The sequence below is a fragment of the Diuraphis noxia genome, unplaced genomic scaffold (assembly GCF_037042655.1).
Source record: "Diuraphis noxia isolate RWA-SAM2 unplaced genomic scaffold, SU_Dnox_SAM2 contig0005, whole genome shotgun sequence".
Classification (NCBI taxonomy): domain Eukaryota; kingdom Metazoa; phylum Arthropoda; class Insecta; order Hemiptera; family Aphididae; genus Diuraphis; species Diuraphis noxia.
Window position 1 is genome coordinate 29733736 of NW_028301715.1, and position 21068 is coordinate 29754803.

General features: G+C 31.1%; 1 protein-coding gene across 3 annotated transcripts in view; it reads right to left on the reverse strand.

Moving 5' to 3' along the window:
* LOC107163534 (octopamine receptor beta-2R-like) overlaps nucleotides 1-21068 on the reverse strand; it is a 192380-nt gene that overhangs the window by 129995 nt on the left and 41317 nt on the right. For all 3 annotated transcript variants that reach the window (XM_089228505.1, XM_089228506.1, XM_089228507.1), the window contains one exon: nucleotides 1636-2686. In XM_089228505.1, coding sequence (XP_089084631.1) covers nucleotides 1636-2516 — 881 coding nt within the window. In that variant the 5' untranslated portion in view covers nucleotides 2517-2686. The remainder of the gene's footprint in view (nucleotides 1-1635; nucleotides 2687-21068) is intronic.

Sequence of the window (21068 nt, forward strand, 5' to 3'; positions counted from 1 at the left end):
AGATTTTTCTAACTAATATTTAATTAAATTAGTTGTAATTATTATTGTTTATCGTTTTTTTATTCAAAATGTTGTTTTTCTGTAAATATGATCTATAAAACGTATTCAGCTGTTATTTCACTGCTCTGAAAAACTACACATCATTTTCAAATTAAGAATATCACTATTATATAATATAAAGTCGTATATCCTAGGTACACATAATGATTGTGCATACAAAATCTACGATATAAAATTGAGGAAAACATTAGGTATATATATCAACTAAATAAATAAACCTATAAATATCTATACTCTTGAGCATACATACCACGTGCTTTAAGTATAATAAAGTAGTCAGTACATAAAATAAGATGAATTGATTTAATTTTCATTGAAATACGTCCAATTTTATATATTTTAATAAAACTTTAAATTATTTAATTTCTTTTCAGTTACCATTTTGTTTATTGTTACTAGTTTATTGTGTGATATAATTCTACCAAAATTGTTATTTATTTTCTTCATCTTCTTTTGAGTCGATGCTGTTATCACGTCTTTGTTCTGCAGTTTGTGTTAATGTACTTTTCTTTGTATCTGTTTCCTTTAGTAACGCTTGCATAAATTAATGATTTTCTTCTTAAATATGATTTATTATTTAACCCAAATATACGTACCTACTGCTCTTTATGGTAGTATATGCGTAATAATCCAGATGATTTTTAGGTCAAACAACAATAAGTTCTTACATTATTTAAGTGTCGTTTGTATACATTCGTTTTTTGAAACACATGTGTGATTCACCACAGCTCTATAAATAAATGTGCTTATTCGCTATTATTAATATTATTATGTTAGGCTTATTCGATCGTCATTGTGCAAAAGTAATTTTTACTATAGTAATAATAAAAAAAAAAATTTGAAAATACAATAAAAAATAATCCACTGCTAGATATATTAAGGGACCTCCTTTATTCTTATCCAATTATTTAAAACCTTCATAGGAATTTTTTTGATGCGTCACTTTTACTCACACTCTATGTGTTTGTGTTACTAACTATTTAGTCTATCCATATTTTCTTCTCATAACATGATAAAAAAATATCTCAACTTATTTTCTCTCATATTGTCATATTGATTACAAGGTGGTGGCACTCCTGTCTTTTCCTTACTGATTTAATTTCTTATTTAATCCTCCATAGTCACAATATACACTACAGAATTTGTACTTATGCTGCACCCAACCAGTATTCTGATATATTGCTCACTGCACAATATATTGATCCATACGCGTTGTGACTGGTCTCACAACTCCATTACAATATATAGCTTTTGGCATCAACAAAATGTCCATGTAACAAAAAATAAATAAACACCGGACGTTTGTATGTTCTGTTTCAAATGAGAATAATCAGTTGGCTAGTTAGTTGACCTAACCAACTTCTCGGCATAATAGGTGATCATGCGGTTCTAAATGCGTCAATGGGAATGGTGCAAAATAGTGGTTGTTCTAACACATTCATCACCAGTCATGATCCTGTTTGTGACGTCATAATCGATACCATCATTTTTATAGGTGCCATCGATACCGAGCATGTACTCGAAACTACTCAAAACAACAACAACAACAACAACAATAATAATAATAATGTATACCTGTAGTACATGACGATCATGACGACGCCGGGTATCCAAAACGAGACAGACGAAGATATGATCGCGTAATACCGGTTGACGACGAACACACACGACATGGGGTTCTTGCGGCGAAACGCCTGGTGCTCGGCGGTCGTATACCAGCCGAAGAATATCGGAAGGAACGATATGAGCGCCGGTAGAGTCCACACGTTGAGCAGCATGTACAGAACTGTGCGCTGCGTCATGGTGATCGGGTACTGCAGTGGACTGACGATTGCGTAATACCGGTCCACACTTATACAGCACAGATGCAGTATGGACGCGGTGGAGAAGTACACGTCCAGGCTGTTCCAAACGTCGCACATGACGTACCCAAACATCCACTTGCCGGTAATCTCGACGCTGGCGTTGAACGACATGGCGCATAGCGCCACTAGGAAGTCGGCGAAGGCCAGCGACACGACATAGTAGTTGGTGAGTATGCGGAGTTTCCGGTGCCGTACCACGCTGATCACCACCAGAGCATTGCCCAACACTGCGCACAATATTATCGAGCACATGGCCACCGTCTTGATGACGAGCACCGGGCCCACGGCGGCGGCCACATCTTCCGCCGTCCCACCACCACCGACGAGGTCACCGCCACCGCCGCCAATAGCGGCCGACCCGTCTCCGGCCACCGTGTGCGTCGTCTTGTTATCCGGTCCGATTGTGCAACCGACTGCACCGGCGGTTACTGCGCCGACGCTGCCGCTGCTATTGTTGCTGCCACCGCCGTCTCCGTCGACGCCGACACTGCCACCGACGCTTCCGCCACCCGTGCTGTTACCGACAACTGCAGCTATCTGCGTACCGCCTGGTACAAATCCTGTGTCGTACCACCACATCTGCGGGTCCATGGTGGCCGTCCGCCCTCCGATCGGCGGTCACATCGTGCTTGACGGTTTTCCCGCTGGTGGGTGCTATTACGGCCGATCGTGTCGTAGCCGATGCTGTGGGTGGTGCGGGTGGTGGTGCTCCGCGTTGTGGGCGATGGTCGTTACCTGCAGTTGGTGATGCCCTTCCGCTTCTGAAATGTGAAATTAAACGTTAAAAAAAAGATAAAACATATTAAATAGGTATTCGTATTTTGTTCTCTGGTTTTGGTTCTCTGAACCAACGAGGATATACAGGATGATTGATTTATCATAAAACACTAATTATTTCAAAAAGTATTGACTTTTTTCAAAATATTTTTTTACATGGTTTCAAGTTGTTAAAAAACCAATGTTTTTATTAAAAAATTATATTTTTAAATATTTTTTATCCTTATCATTTTTTAATTTTTTAACTTTTTTGAATGACAACATAAATATTTTGAAAAAAGTCAATACTTTTTGAAATAATGAGTGTTGTTTGATAAATCAATCACCCTGTATTACATTAATATTAAAGGTCTAAAAAACTGCCAAATAAATAATACCGAATATTATAATTCATAATATCGGTTGTCAGAATCGATAGTCAACCCTAATCCGACCCCCTACCTAATCATCTTTATAAGTCAATCATCCTTTTTTTCAAGCTGAAATCAATTGCATTCTGTAGTTATGCATGTATTTTAAACAAATCGAATGTTTAGTGTTATTACAGTCGTCATTAACTGTTTTATAGATAAAATTATTTATCATATTTTTTTCTTTTCAACATTGTCAGCTTTAGTACTCCATCAAAACTCTACTATTATGTGTACCTATTTATAAGTTGTATGCTTTTGGGGGCTTTTAGTATGAAAATGTTCTTACAAATAATAATAATATTTTATTGTTGAATTTATAGAAGTTTATACTGAATTTTTATATCTAAAATCACGTCGTTCAGTTTTAAAGAAAACCGCAGATATCGGTCTTTCCGAGACCTAAGCTATACCAAATTACATTTATTTAAGTTTTTGCTATACTTTGCTCGTAAATCATATAATAGATTGGCGATTGCTACCAATAAAAATGTTCGTAAAACACGTACCTAATTCAATTATTATATCAATGGAATAAAACGTACGGAAATGGCCATGTCCGTCGATGGTACTAAGAAGACGTCGTTATGTATGTTCGGACCATAATAATAATTATATATATATCTCTTGTCATTCTATGTTATTACGATACTTTTATGACCGCGGAGGACAGTGATCGTCGCGTACAAATATTATTATACATTTTATTGTGTGTGTCCTAACATTATTTTATTTGTACTCACCTAAGTTAATGTAAGTAAGTTAACGAGATTAAAAATAGAAATAAAATCGGACGCGCTTTTGTTAATTTATCACAACAATGCAGCTCTAATAATTATATACGCGTTGCGACCTAGGGTCCTCGGTATAACCCACGTACTGTTGAACACTAAATGTTTAATGATAATATATAAGTAACTCTATTTTACCACATGAGCATTTAAGTAAAATTAATACGGATACAGATCAATTTGTGTCAGTCATGTCGTGTTGTGGAAACTGTAGTTCTGAGATCACAATTATTATAACTAGACCACTAATTGGAACAAGACCGAAATACTACAGCAAAGTGTTGTGATTATTGTCGTAGCGAATAGTGGTTCCGTGATTCTTGGGTAAATAGTATGTGTTAGTTTGAAACTTTTGCTTCTGATATTAGGGGAAAAACTTACTATTCAAACAAAATAATTAAAAATTTTTTGGAGGGTAAGTGAGAACTGAAAACTATCCGGCCAATAATTAATCTTAACTATTAAAATGTAAGACACTGAATGGTCTTGCAATGTTAATTACATCGATGTGGGGTGGTGGTGAATTATTATAATTTTTTAACTTTAACGCCACAGCAGTTGTTATAACTTAAAAAGCGTATTTACGGAAATCATTTCGAGGTAAACTGGGTTCAGATATATTTCAATATGGATCCATTTGCTTCTCGTAATGTTTTTGATTCTTCTTGGCGTTTGACTCGCGAACTACTGCGGAATTGAATACATCTTAAAATAAAATTTTGACCTAAACAATTTTTTTTGCCTTTTAGGTTATTCCAAAAAGTGCTCGACAAATACTTAAATAAACCAATAACCTTGTCACAAATCCAAAATATTCAATTTCTTGATATTACAGTTAGAAACGTTTAGCATTGTATTTACGTATAAGCGTATAACCAATCGTATATCATAAAGTATGTTGTACAATGTATATTGTTTAAACATTTAATTTACATTAGCAGGTCATTCACTCAAGAAGTAATAGAACGTATTTACAACAATTAACGATGGTTGAATAGATTTAATCAAAAACATTTCACTTGTATATAATAGTAGGTAATACAAATAAAATAACAATATCGCAAAATTAAAAAAATCTAAAAATAATAAGTTACATGAAATTGATTGAAAAACAAATCATTCTAGTCATTACAGAACTAAAATTTAACCCGAATTTTGTGAAATATAATTACAAAAAGAGAATTATAATATTTAAAATACCATAAAATTAAAATTCAATCGATTTCTTGCCTTAACAAAAATAAATACTCGATATTATTAACCAACTTTATCATGCAAATGTACTTTTATTCATTTCAAATTTGAAAATAAAAATGAGAAAGTAAATAAGTAACCACTTCGTTACATTATATAGAATATATATTAAGTGCACCTCACCAGTGAGTAAGTCATTGTAATTTATATGTTAAATTAATTTAATGATTTAAATGATAAATACATTCACATGAAAAATGATTCTAAACGCAGATGGTCTGTAAACTGAAATTATTACTAAGTATATTTTATCATATATATTAATTGTATAATATTGTTATTTCAGTTATTTATTTTACTATTACCTAGTTATTTTGTTAATTGAATTCATATTTTCCGGAATCCTTGCATTTATTAAATTATAAATATTTAGTTATTATAAAATAATTACTATAACATTTATATTATATAATATTGTTATTAAGCTTTGAGTCAATAATGACTAATCGTAGAACGGATACGACATCGATATAACTGCAAGGTATTCAAATTTGTACTACCAACATATACATGTTAGTTTGTATGTTTATTACGCACTTATATAAAGTATAAACAGTTCCTCCTATAATTTGTTAAAATTACTTTAAAAACATTAAACACAATTCGAAAATTTATACTCGAATATTCAAATCCTCAAAATGCAAATATAATATTGCTTATATGTCATATATAGCTACAATGCTGTGGAACATGGATGCATATTTTATATTTTTTTTATTATTAGCTAAGATTAAATGAAATTCAGTCCTAATATAACACCCACTGAAATATACTTTTTTTTATTATTACTGTACACAAATGAAATTCGTTTAATATTTCGAATTCAGTTTAAAAAAGCGGGAAAGTGGGTATCGCTCAGCTGTACATTAGGTGGTGGGGTGGATCTCTGATTAGGGTGGTTAGATTTGAATGAAATGATAGGTATCATTGTATACGAAAAACGATTCTGAACGAAGATGATTTGTCAGTCTAGGATATATTATATTTAAATATTGTCATATATTCTATTTTGGAACAAATATCTTATTTTTCAATTAAGACGCATTTTGCATAAGGCATGGTTAATAAATTATTCCAAAAACATTGCATGTAGTCATCATAATTCATAATACCTTATATTATCATAGATATACATATACCTGGTTTGAAAATTACCTTTGTGAATCATTACACGATTTCATAAAAATTTAAAACTCAAACGCTCAAAACATTTTTTCTATAATGACGCTTCAAATTTCCTCTATAGCTATTTGAAGCAAAACTTATGGAAAACTTAGTGTTGAATTTTATAACTTTAGATGTAAAAAAAACAATATTATGAATTTTGAACTACAAAATAATTTGCAAATATTCATGGTTTTGACGAATTTTTGTCAATATTTGAACTTCAAATGCTAATAAAAAAAAATTGTGCCTCTGTATTCTTATAATTTTTTAATCATTATAAGAATAAATTATGAGGAACTTTGTATAAAATTTTCAAGTATTTTGATAGGGCCAAAAAAATTTTATCGACACTTCAAAAAAAAAATTTTCAGAAAAATTAAAAATTTCAGTTGTCTATAAATACCTAACAAAACTCAAAATATTTTGAAAATTAAATTATGTAAAGAAAATGCCAATCTAAATAACTGATAAAATTTTCAAGTATCTACGACTTATACTTTTTGAATAGGTAATAACAAATGTTTAAAATCGTTTGAGGATGTAGCGATAACGATTTATCCTCAAACGATTTTGCATAAGGCATGGTTAATCAATTTTTCCAAAAACATTGATTGTAGTTATCATAATTCATAATACCTTATATTATCATAGATACACATATGCCTGATTTCGTAAAAATTTAAAATTCAAACGCACTTAAAATTTTTCCTATAATGACGCTTCGAGTTTTCTCTATAGCTATTTAAAGGAAAACTTATGGAAAACTTAGTGTTGTATTTTTAATCCTTAGTTATAAACACAAAAAATGTTATGATTTTTCAACTTCAAAATTTTTTGAAAATTAAACTGTATATAGATATCACTAGGTAACATAAACATTTGGTGAAAATTTCAAGTGTTTATAGTGATTAGTTTTTGAATTACAACCATATAAAAAATCGATTTGGTCAAAAACTGGTTTTGCGTAAAAATTCCCGCTTTTCTGTCCTTTTTTTTGTTGTTTTTCTTGATTTTTTTGAAAACTGTTGGAAAATGTTTACTTTTGACCTCTATAATGCACCAAGGATATTCACATTAACATCGGAAATCACCCTCAAAGTTTGAAATTTAAGCATTATTTCGACTAGTTATGCTGTATTTATTTGTAATATTATACTATCAGAACGAATGTATATTACATGCTGTATTTATTTGTAATATTATACTATCAGAACGAATGTATATTACATATCCAATAACCTTATTTGCATTATTTAAAAGAATAATGTAATATATATTATTCTCTCTTATTTTCACCTAAAAATTTAAATTTTGTAAGTTTAAGGGTTATTGTTTTTTTTTAAGATAGAGTAGGTACTACAAAAATATAATACCAACAATGGAAGTGTTCCCAGTTCGAATAACTTATTAATTTAATAGTTGAATCATTAACTTATAGTATACCAAATATATCCTATATACTTTATAGTATATAGTATATAATATATGTAGTGAAAACTCTCTATAACGAATCTGAAGGGACCATGCGATTTCCTTCGTTTTTGAGAGATTTCGTAATAGAGAATAATTAATAGGTTTTAAATCAGACCAACCATTAAAATTTAACTTAATGTTATTTATGTAATATCGAGGTTTTTGTTGTAACGAGTTTCGTTATAAAGAGTTATCACTGTATAATATATATATATATTTTAAATCAAAAATGATTCATATTAAAATACCTATTGTGTTCTTATATTATATCAGAGTGAAAATATGATTTTACATAATAATTATGATATTTGTACTATTTTGGTTATATTGGTAACAATAACTTATTAATTATTCTTTCATGCACTTCAGATGCCAAGTATAATTGTTTTGTATTGCATTATATAGATATGAATGAGATCTCATAAAATGCACGTAATGATATTCTATTCTTCTTTGTCTCATTATCATTATTATAATATTCACACTACAAAATAATAAATTACGGTGGATTGTTTCTTTCGAACTTACCGAGAAGTGCGAAAGTCCTCGGTCCAAAGTATACCACTGAGTACGTCATAATATTGTATTCATATTGCGTCTACACTTTACGGTTATAATACGCACACTAAATTATTACTTCCTCACATGTGAGAGGTATGTTGTTCATTTGGATATCCGAATAATCTAAAGTGATAAATATGTATGTATAGTATGCAGGATGTGTGAGTGTGTTGTGTTCGCAGTTATAAATACGAATGCCCTGTATAGTGTTTATACATATGCGCGTATTATATATTATCATAGCGTGCTAGAGTCATACCTATACCGGAGTAAATAACCTACATAACCGCGTCGGTGTAATTTACGTAAATTCCCTCAAGAGACGCATATAATACGTTACATTAATAAGTGCCAAAACACATACCTACCTACTGCTCTTGCAGTGATTCGTGGAAAACTTTAATCGGCTACCGACACGCTGTCATGAAGTGTTTCCTATCGTAAATCAAACACGCGTTCATCAAATTAATATTCGAAAAAGTAATATTATACCCGACACGGTGTGGCAAGTGTCAACAATGCCGTTATAAATATGTATATGTTACAGGGTACCTACCTATAATGTATAATAATAATATTATTACGCGTGGACATATTCATCACGTTGAATTTTTTTTTTTCATGAAAAATGATGCAATGCTCGAACAAAAATCGTCACGAATATAAAGGACGTAACGTTTTAATATATACAAAAAAAAAAATCCAATTGAATTGAACTATTATTGCCTTTAACGATATCAATCAGTTAGTATAGCTACTATATAGTATTCGATTTATAATAAAATCAAAACCAAGAAAAAGAACGTTAAAAATTAATTAAATACCACTGTAAACGTTGTTTGCTGCCACATTAAATATGTTACGTGTCACAAAAATGTGTTAAAATCGAACACCCATTTATATTTTATACAAGCAATATTTCCAATCAAGTTGAATATATTCTACGCTATTTATTTACACGCTATTCAGGTACGCATTACGGTCGTTTTATGTTGTTATAAAACCGATTTGTTGCAAAAATCACCGAATTTCCGTGAAATTTGATTGAAAAAGTTGCAACTTTCATTAGGATTAACTTTCGTTAATGTTCCTACATATTAATTTAGTATTGCACACACACACACACACACACACACACACACTCACAACACGATTTCAAATCACTTAAATGCAAAATATATGCCGTGCGTTTAATGAGAAACAAAAATGTATAAATAGCAGAAAATATTATGTTTAATTAATAGATGTAAAAACGTATTATAGAAAGTCATGGACCATGGTTAATGTGTCACGGTACTTTATATAGACTACTCCCTAGACCATCACCAAATCGTATGATATTTTGGCAATGGAAGCCGAAAGAGAATTTGTCGCTAAGTATCACAGCTGAATAATTTCAATTCACACCAACGTTGTATATGTCAGCGATAAATTATGTACGCGCTGTGGATTTTATTATTTGCACGTCCACTGATCGTCTCGTAGCATCAGCCGAGTGCAAATCAAGAACAATAAATTATTATTGATCATCTACCGTGGTCCACTGTAGTCCTAGGAGAGCTACTAGGTATAATATTATTATCATCTAAAATAATTATAACTATATTAATAACTATAATTATAATTATAAAATATAACTCACATTATATGTATATAAATTATACACTCATATTATTAATATTATTATTGTACATAAATGCGAAAAACTTAATTTTCACAATAACGGCTAAAGGTTAATTTTGGCGTCATGTGTTTTACCTAATATTATTAAGTAAACGTGAATGTACCCATATATAAACGTAAACGTGGTGTATATAAAGTTCAAAAACGAAATCAACGTTTTTTTTATTTAAAATTCGTCGATGGTCGTACTAAATCGACTTCGATGTCGTATATGATCGTAGAAACAACCGAAACGGTCGACGGATATAATGATTATAATACGATATACGTATTTGATCGGTCGTTCTTTACCCGTTGGAGCGATCGAATATATTTTACTATTATTATTATCTTATGCTATAATATTATTATATTAAAGAAATAAATTGAGTGAGAAAAATATGACTATTCTTTAAATTTTCTATATGTACCCATACTCGAAATTATGGATAGAGGGAGAAAAAATAAGGCCAGAGAACTTGGTAAAATACTATAATGTAATATCATACTAAAATTAAAAATTATAGCTGTCCGCGAATCGTCAATGTTTAAGTATAATAATAATAATATTATGCCCACTCGGTGGTAGTAAGCTTTTTAATTACAACAAAATAACTAATATCGTTTGAGAAAACATGACTTTTACTATAAAACTACATCATATTTGGGTATTCAAATTGTAATAAAAAATTAAAACAATATTACAAAAATAAATATTATTCTGTATTTTTTAAGTTATGTCAGAAAAACTTAGGAACAGCCTTTTATTAGAATATATATATGTATAGGTATATATAATAATTTAAAGATTTATGACTTAGGAACAAAATACATTATTAGCATAATAAATTCTAAATAAAAAACAATTTAATAATTGAGAATTATTAAGTCCATAAATAGCTCACAAAAAGCCAAACTATTTTCGAAATAATATAATGATATAGAAAAAATACTAATTTGAATATTTTGTAAATATTTCAAGTTTTTACGATCATTTATTTCTGGATAACGAAAAAAAAAATCGATTTCGTCAAAAACTGCTGTTCCATAAATATACCCCGCTTTTTTTTTATTAGATTTTCTGCCTGTTTAGACAAGTGCTAGGCATCTTTTGCTTTTGATTCCTTGATGTACCAACTAGATCCAATTTCAATTACACACACACACACACACACACACACACTGTAACGAGACATAGTTAATATAATAACTTAAACATGGAAACATAACTTCCTGAGTATAACAAGAACTACAGGCGTGCAACCAATTGGTAGCCACGGTAAGTCTGAGACGTACAACGCCGTATAGTTACACACCAATATCAACAACAGAGCGCGTGGTCCGCGAATAGTGTTTTTAAAATCACCGTGGCCGGCAATCGTTAAGTATTATAATACTCAAAACAAGTATGTTTTGTAATATGAACAGCTAAAAAACCCTTTGGAAATATATACGGTAACACTCATTCGAGCATTGATGAAAAATCACGATGTGAAACACACGACAATATCGGGTTAACCAGAAAGCATGCTGTGGGGCCGCGGTCACTGAGGATTAGCATAAGTAAGACCCGGCCGCCACCAGAAAATCGAATTCAACCGCCCAGCCGAAGACGCCGGGACGAGGATTGATATTCCCTACTACAGTCGGAATACGAACTATTCGTATTAACGCCGCTGTAGTCCATCTTCTCGTTCCGACAACTGACGTTAATACAATAAGTGCAGTACTGCAGTTGCACCAGTCATAGTGCCGTTTCGCCGTATATAGTCGCCGTGCCGGTTCACAGTCGCCACTCCGTCGTCAAGGATTCTCCACTCACCGCCCAGTCAGATCCGGAGAGGATCAGCCAAGCCCAGCGAGTGTACACCGTTAGTTCGACACGGTAGGAGTACAGTATACCAGTAACGCCGCCCACCCACCACCTCCTGCAGTAGGAATACGGTCTACTCGTATTAGTGCCGCTGCGCGAGTGTGTAATCGTAAATCGCTCACCTATATATCTATTTGTAGTATTTTTGTACTGTGTCATTTGTATTTAACTATTATACCTAATACGAGTGGAATACTGGAATACGGTATATCCGCATTAGCGCCGCCGTATATATAGATATGTGTCACTCGGTACCACGTAACATAGTTGGAATACGGTTCGCGCGTATTGTCGCCTCTGTGTAAGTGTGACCGTAGGTCCGTAACAATTATATAATATTCCGATGTATATTATATATTATATGTAATTTTAAATGTGAGTCCAACGCGACCATTAATATAATATAGTATGTATTAAAAGAATATGCTGTATACATTATTATTATTATTATTATTATTATTTTGTTTAACTATTGTTATTATTTGTGAAATAAATGTACTTGGTTTATAACCCATAAACACAGCTAGTTATAAATTCCATTACAACACACACGCACGCGTGTGCGCGTGCGCCCATAATATTTATATATACATAATGTAATTTATAATTGAACCTATACATTTTTCTTTATTCTTAGTAGGTATTTAGGCATACAATTATATAGGTTTTTTTTCAATAACACCTTTTAGATCAATAATCAGTATTGATTGCATTTTCAGGTAATAGATTTTAAATTTTAATCTTATTATTGCATTGGGCTTTAAATATCAACTGCATTAAGATGTTTTCTTAGCCTGAAGGTGTTACTGTGTTAAACAAAATTAGGAATTTCCAATACCTATTCATAATTTATTTATTAAAACTAAGTGATACGGCTGGAAAAATTGTTTTTAAATTAATTTTATTTTGCGTAAATTAAATAAATATTAAATTATTGTTGGTTATTAATTTGTTAGTAAATAAAATATCAACGTACTAAAGAATGGAGAGAACAAGTTTGTAAAATAAGTAGCTTTAAATTAGAATAAATATTTTGAATTTATATTTTTGGAATAAGATCAAAATATTTAGTTGTTACTTTGTTAGAGAAAAAAATCGTTATTTTTTGCTAAGCTATATTTAATTTTGTCAACATTTTAACTTCAAATGCTTAAAATGTTTTTTCCTACTTCATTGTTTAAATATATTTATTAAGACAATTTTACAATACTTATCTTAATGTTTATGAAAATTAAATTATTATATAATTATATTTCAAATTATATAGATACACAATTATGGAATACTTTGTATAATATTGTTTTAATATTTGTTGAAAAATTTTTAATATTATTCTAATAATGTAAAACATTTTTTTTTAGTTTATAGAAATACAATTCCGATAAAAAACAGTAGAATATTTCATGATAATACAATGAATATTGTATACATTGAATATTTTAAAATTAAATTTAAATAAATAAGAAAAAATCGTTATTTTCGTATAAATATCGAGTGACCTATATCAAAGTGTGATTTTCAGACCCTCGAGGCTTCTCATATTTTTCTTTTAACCTAGACTGAACAGTGAAAATTTTATGAGCAATTTTTCAATATATTTTTCTATCATAAGGTACCTTTTGAAAAAAAAAAACATGTTTTCTTAATTTTTTATACAAAAGCTATAGCACTAAGAATGTGTGACTATAATCCAAATTATTTTACTTGAATAACTAGAATCTTCTTTCTATCATTGATGTCTGATGAAACTTCCTATTTGTTGAATTAGTATTATATATTAGCTTAACAAGACTTTACATCATTTTCACTTTAGGCGAACTAGAAGATTACCAGGTGTTACGTTGATTGATAAGTAATGGATTAAAATTGGGAGTGTATAGGCGAACGTCAAACCTCTTAGAGAAATGTTTTACTTCTTCCAGTTGAACAATTTTTAGATGTTAATCAGTGTGGATGATGGATTAAATATGTTAGGCCGAGAATTTTTTTTTTTTGTAGTGCAGTATTTTGAAACTATTGTATATTTATTCAGATTGGAGATATCATGGCATTTCCCATATTTATTGTCATAGACCACGGGTTAAATATTAATTTTGAATTAGACATTTAATTTTTACAAAAACTCGTGTTGTTTAAGAATTCTCGCTTAAATGCTGTTTTTGTTAGTATCTCTCAAATTGTTATTGGTATTATTAATTTCTGACATAAACCCGTTTAAAAACATCAACAAAATCCAACTTTATAACATAGACTACCCTTAATGTCTATGAATTAAAATTTTTTTCTATTTTTCAAAACGATAAGACAAACGCAGAAAATAAGAAAATATGAAATAAACGGCAGTAAACCAATGCATTTATCGCTCATATCTAAATCAAATAATAACACAAATTGAATATCACAGAAGAAATATGAACTGTAATATTTTGATTAAAAAATGAGAAATTTTTTTTTTATAAATACCAGTGTTATTGTAAGATTAAGTATTTTTATTTTTTTTTACAATTTTTAAATAAAATAGGTAATATATAGTTAAAGTATAAAACAAATGATTCTATCTGAACATGATAGCACATAGATACATTATAAATAAATTATTTATTGTTAATTTTTTTTGTATCAAGGGTACATACTATTGTATCAAATACAAGTATTGGATCGATATTTTGTATATTATTATTATACTACAAATTTAATTAAAATTGGCTGATACCTTATATTCAAACAAAACGAAAACACTAATAATATCAAATGATAATTAATTCGTCAGATATACGACTTGTATAGATAAATTAATTAAAATAATACTAATGACCAATCTGTACAAATTATAGAAAGTTCATAATATATTTTGGACGGTAAAACTACGATTATAAAATATTGGTCGAATTTATATTTTTACCGAATTCAAAGTGAATCGAACGAACTATATGATTTTTGAGCCACATACACTATTAGATCCCAAGATACTTTTCTATAGTTAGTTTTTATCCTATCCTCTAAAAAAAATATAATGCCATAAGATAGGGATTTATAAAATTTTATTTAATATCTCTGTATATATATATATATATACATATAAATGGATTTCTGTCTGTCTGTTTGTCCTTTATACATTCTTAAACGGCTGGACTAATTGCGACGAAATTTGGTGTAGAGATATATTAGATCCAGGGAAAAAATTTAACTTCAAGTTGTAAAGTTGATGAACAACATTATCGAAACTACAATTTTAAATGGAAATTTTAAAGGCAAAGATGTACTGTTACCACGCATCCAAATAATTCCAACAGATATGCCTTTTGAATTCAAACTTTGCAGTTTCCGGTGCGACTAATCTTTGCAATTACCATCAACAAAGCACAAGGACAATCACTATAAGTATATGGACTAAATTTGAAAACACCATGCTTCTCATAAAGACAGCTGTATGTGGCATGCTCACGCGTCATCGGAGAACCTTCTTATTTATTTGTGTACGCACTAAAAGGAATAAAAATAAAAATATTGTGTATCCTAATGCATTTCAATAAATAACATTGAATTGAATACTTGAATTGTCAGGCTTATCTCGATACGATAGTCCTGTTCGACAGGATCAGATACCTCGGGGTGATCCTGGATAAGAGGCTCACCTTTGCGGCTCACGTGGACGTCGTGGCCAAAAAAGCCGCACGCACGGCAGCTGCGCTGGCAAGGCTCATGCCCAATATCGGTGGCCCATGCCAATGGAAGAGAAAGCTGCTCAGCTCTGTGGTCGACAGTCAGTTGCTCTATGCCGCCCCTGTCTGGATTAGCAGAGTGGCCGCGGTAGCCAGGACCAAAACAAACCTGATTCGTCCACAGAGATCATCGGCGCTAAGAACCATTCGCGCATACCGCACCGTCTCCGACGAGGCCTCCCTGGTCCTGGCCTCCACGGTTCCTGCGGACCTACTCGGCCTGGAACGGGCCAGGATCTGGTCCCGACTCCTTGCTAATATTACACCTGGCGAGTCGCGGCCATCAAAGCAGTCCGTAAAAAGAGAGGAAAGATCCCACACCGTAGAGGAGTGGCAACGGAGATGGGAAGCAACCAGTAAAGCGTCTTGGACCCGATCCTGCATCCCATCCATCAGACGTTGGCTGGAAAGAACGGTCCCGCTAGTGCCACTGACGTTCCACATGTCACAGGCACTAACGGGACACGGCTGTTTCCAGTCATATCTCTACAGGAGAGCCAGGGCCGCCAGTCCGATGTGCCTACAGTGCGGAGGCGGAGAGGACACGGTGGAGCATACTCTGCTTGAGTGCTACTACTGGAACGTCCTCCGTGATCCTTTGTCCATTCACCTGGGGCACAGACTGCGTACAGCCGACATCCAGGATATAATTTGCGGGCCGCCATTTGACCAGCTTCCAGCAGACCCAGATGAAAAGTTGAATATACTAAGGTACGCGGAGGAGTCCTTTCGGCTGTTCTATGGAATGGTCGAACGCATCTTCTCACGCAAAGAAGAAGAGGAGCGAGTCCGCCAGGCTGTGGAGGTGCGGCGATAAGAAATGTTGTTGCAAAAATGTTGTTATAAAAATTGTTGTTGTTAAAATTGTTGTTGTAAAAATTGGTATTGTAAAAATTGTTGTTGTAATTATTGTTGATGTAAAAAGATTGTTGTAATATTAGCGAGTGGGGGATTGTCCCACCACTAATAATTGTCGTTGTTATTGTTATCAATAAACGATGGGAGTCAGAAGAGAAGTAATGCTAACGCGGTTCCTTCTCTGGCTCTTGATACAAAAGAAAGAAAAAAAAGGCTTATCTCAATAAAACGAATTAAATTACATAATAATAATCAAAATTGATTATCAGTGTAAGAATATTACTTAGGTAGTATATTTTAATCATTATCTATCTATATGTACAAAAAATACTGCTAGTATTATCACAGGTAACGAATTTAACACACATTTTGAGACATTTAAAATGCAGGCTTTTTAACAGGCTACGAAGTGCATGGGTTCAGCTAGTTTTATATATTATTATGTTCTTTTAGTACTTGATGCCCAATTCAATCAATACAAATCGGAAACTTATATTTTAAATTTGAAGAAATATGTTGGTAAATATTATCATTTTTCAACTTATAATGCTATAGCGTTTACTATAATAGTGTTTGAAATATGTATAAATATATAAAGACCATACATTAATATACAGTAATATCCGTTGATAATACATGCCAATTAAATTTATAACTTATTAGTAAACAGAATTTTTTAATTATGTGGTTTTTCAAAGACTATTCACCAATTGTACGTTTATTTGATGACTACATATTCTTGTCATTACATTATAAGTAATTTAAAATATTTTTATTAAACGCATCAACTATATACCAATTATTTAATAAATATTATTTGCACTATTGACAAATACTTAACTATGATATCATGCATTTTTTTTACCCAATTTTTATTCATTAAAAAAATGTATGTGTATATCATTTATGATAAGCTAGTATATAAAACATTTTCTTATTGTTACACTCGTTGTTAAGCTTGTACACAATTCTATATGGTAGTAAATGATAAAAAACATTTAGGAGAAACGAAGTTTAAAAAAAAAAAAAAGATTTTTTGTAAAAATGGGTTATGCTTCTTAGAATACGTTGTAGATTTCACTCCGAAACCAACTATGTATTTCGGAACCAATCTATATATGATATGGGGTTGATGCGAGTTCATAGACATAATAGTGCGACGTAAAAAACTACAGCAACGTTGAAGACACAAATTGTTATTATTATTTTTTACTATCAATTGCAAATCTAAAAATGTTCCGCAATTGAATTACAAACATTTCGACGATATTTTTTAAATGTGGATAAGAACAACGCACCTTTGCTGTACGCTATGTGGACAAAATATCGATCATTCTTCCTATTGCTTCATGTAAGCATATTAGTCCCTTTAATTTTACAACATTCTCCCCCCCCCCTATAAATAAATACACGCAAATTTGAATGACACTAACTTGCTACATTTGCAAACGATCCTGTTATAATTTCCTTTCAATTATTGGAAAAACACTCATATTAACATTGTGAAAACTTTATAATATTCATCGCTTCATTTAGAATTTAAAAGTTGATAAAATGAGTAGGTAATGACTAAAAGTTTTATAAGTGTATTGCGCTCATATTTGATTTTTATTGATACAATGATTTTTCTAACTTCAATGTATTTGAAAGTTTCATCAATCTTTAAAGAAATCTAAAATTGTTTAATTTTATCTGAAGGCATATCACAAATAAAACTAATAGGGTCATTAATGCAGACTAATATTATTATTCCTATAGTAATCGTAGTATAATTTTCAACTGGAAATTGCATTTTTGATTTGTTCATAATTACTGTGATATATTGTTTAGTTTATAAAAACAAATCCATGAAAATGAATTATGTTAATTATAAATTTAAATTTAAATAGATATTTAATGTGAACTCGTTTCATTTATTTGTTCCATATAAGAAAAAACCTTGATTCATTAAACGATTGCCTGGAATTCTAGTTGATAAAAATTAATGCCTAAGGATCTGTTTTCATACTACTCATTCACCCACCATCTCGAGAACTATCGTTATCACGAAATGAGACACTTGGTTGAGTATGCACAACTGGCAATTTCAATGGATTTAAGAGATCAAAATCAAGTTTCTGGTTAATGATGGGCGTTATTAATGACGGAGTACGGAGGGTTAGTTTAATCTAATGAAATGTGAAAGAGGATTTTTTTTCTTTCAAATCACACCTGTATACAAAATGTATCTTTACAAGAACCCAATTTTTGTTTTAACGTAAAAAAAATGTTATCTATAACTACAATGAATAGAGCACAATTCATTCATAACCCAAAAAGTCAGATAACGTCAGAAAAGTCATTAAAAATAATATTCCTAATATTATCACATTTATTTGTTTTTAAAATAAAAGCCATATTAAATAATATGTTTATTTACCTATTATAATATACTAAAAACATTATGAATAATGTATTTGTTTACATACTAAAATTGTATTATTATAGAGATTATAATTAAAATTAATTATCAAAATAAGAATATATAGCCAATACCTATATATTTGAAAAAAAAAATAATGTGTTAACATTTAACATAGTTGCATTGAATGTGTTTATTATGGAAAAAGTAATTACTAACGTTGACTGGGTGAATTTCCAGCTACCCATTAGTCAGTACCAGAAAATAAGTTAAACAATGAATTCCTTCAACTCGAATAAATGCAAACTGGAATCGAGCTAAACGTGATTTGAAAACAAAACATAATACATAATATTATGTACTTTTTCTTTCATTACAAAAACGCTAATTATTTAGCAATAAATAATTAAAACAATAATTTTAATTTTAATGATTTATAATGTCATTCAGTTCGTAATAACTCTTTAGCCGTGGACAAAAACATTTTTTTTTAATTGCATTCTTATTTGTTGTTTTTAGATTTATGTCATATATTATATATATTTTAAATAAGTTTATGAATATAATACGTCTGCGTGAATATTATTTTGATGTGACTGTACTAATTTTAATAAAAGTTGAATCAATAGATTCATTGGAATTCGCTAAGTGTCATATGCTACTTTGTTTTACGGTTTCAATCATTAATAAGAGGGTAGCTCACATATTAACATCAATTTTATTCTTAAAATACAAAAATTAAAATTTTGGTTTTGTTTATTATTGGATTGGTTGAAAAAAAATAATGACATGAGAAATATTCTCTCTCCACGTCTTTAAATATGTTATGTTATTTGCTGATAATCATTATATTCCAAAGTTAAAATTATAGAGTATATAAACGTATATAATATCGTTGGGACCTCGAAATAATTTAAACAGATGTGTAGATTTATGCTATTTAAATGTTTCAAAATGCTTCTCAATTATTTAACGTGTCTTAATAATCCATTATCTTTTAATTATTATATTTATTATGATACATTTTTTTGAATTCAGTAAAAAAATGATATTAGTGTTATTTTTACAAATAAGCTGATGTTTATTGTTTAAAAATCATATACGTATATAATTTAAAAAACAAAGCGCTTCAAACATTTAGACTTTTAAAAACGAAGCTATTGAAAAATTTCAGATTTCCTTATCTAAAAACTCTTTTCTGCGCACTCATCGGTTTCACTATAGTATAATATATATCTATAAGAAATAATTGTAAACAATATTCAATTTGTATATACAGGGTGGGGGCGTGGTTACTTCCTTATCTGAAACTCTCGCAACTGAGCGGCTATTAATAGTATAGCTTTGGTTTATGGTTTGTTCGAAAGCACGATATCTAAGGTTTTTGTTATGACTAGTTCAGTGTCAACAATGCAGTGGACAAAACAAGAGCGTGCGTTCGCCGTGGAGGTCTACTTTTCTTTCAACCGTTCGATCATCGCAACTCAGCGTGCTTTCAGAAACCATTTCAATATCACATCTGCAGGTCGTGGGCCTGATTGGAAATCGATTTGTTTGTGGGTGGACACGTTTAGGGATACTGGTAGTGTGCAGAAGAAACATAATGGACCTTCCAGAACCGTCAGGACGCCAGAAAACATCGAAAGGGTATAAGAGTGCCGATTTTGAAATCCCCTAGGCGATCTGCACACAAACATTTGGCTGCTTTAGGGATTTCTAATCGCACAGTGAGACGAATTCTTCATGAGGAACTGAATTTTCACCCATAAAAATTGGCAGTGGTGCAACAACTTAAACCACGTGATTATGTTGCACGAAAAAATGCATCTGAAGCCTTCATCAAAAACCTGCCTCAAAACGCCCTTGTTTTCTTCAGTGACAAGACACATTTCCATATTTCAAGATGTGTTAACAAACAAAACATGCGATACTGGAGCCCCTCTAACCCGAGAGAACTTCATGAGCAGCATCTGCATATAGAACGTGTGACTGTTTGATGTGCAATATCCAGAATAGGAATTTTTGCCCATAATTCTATGAAGAGAACGAAAGAGCAGTTACGGTCAATTCTGAACGTTATGTCAGTATGATTGTGGATTTTTTTCTGCCCAAACTTGAAAAAATGAATGTAGGGGAAACATGGTTTCAACAGGATGGCGCCACGGCTCACACGGCAAGAAGGTCAATGGATATC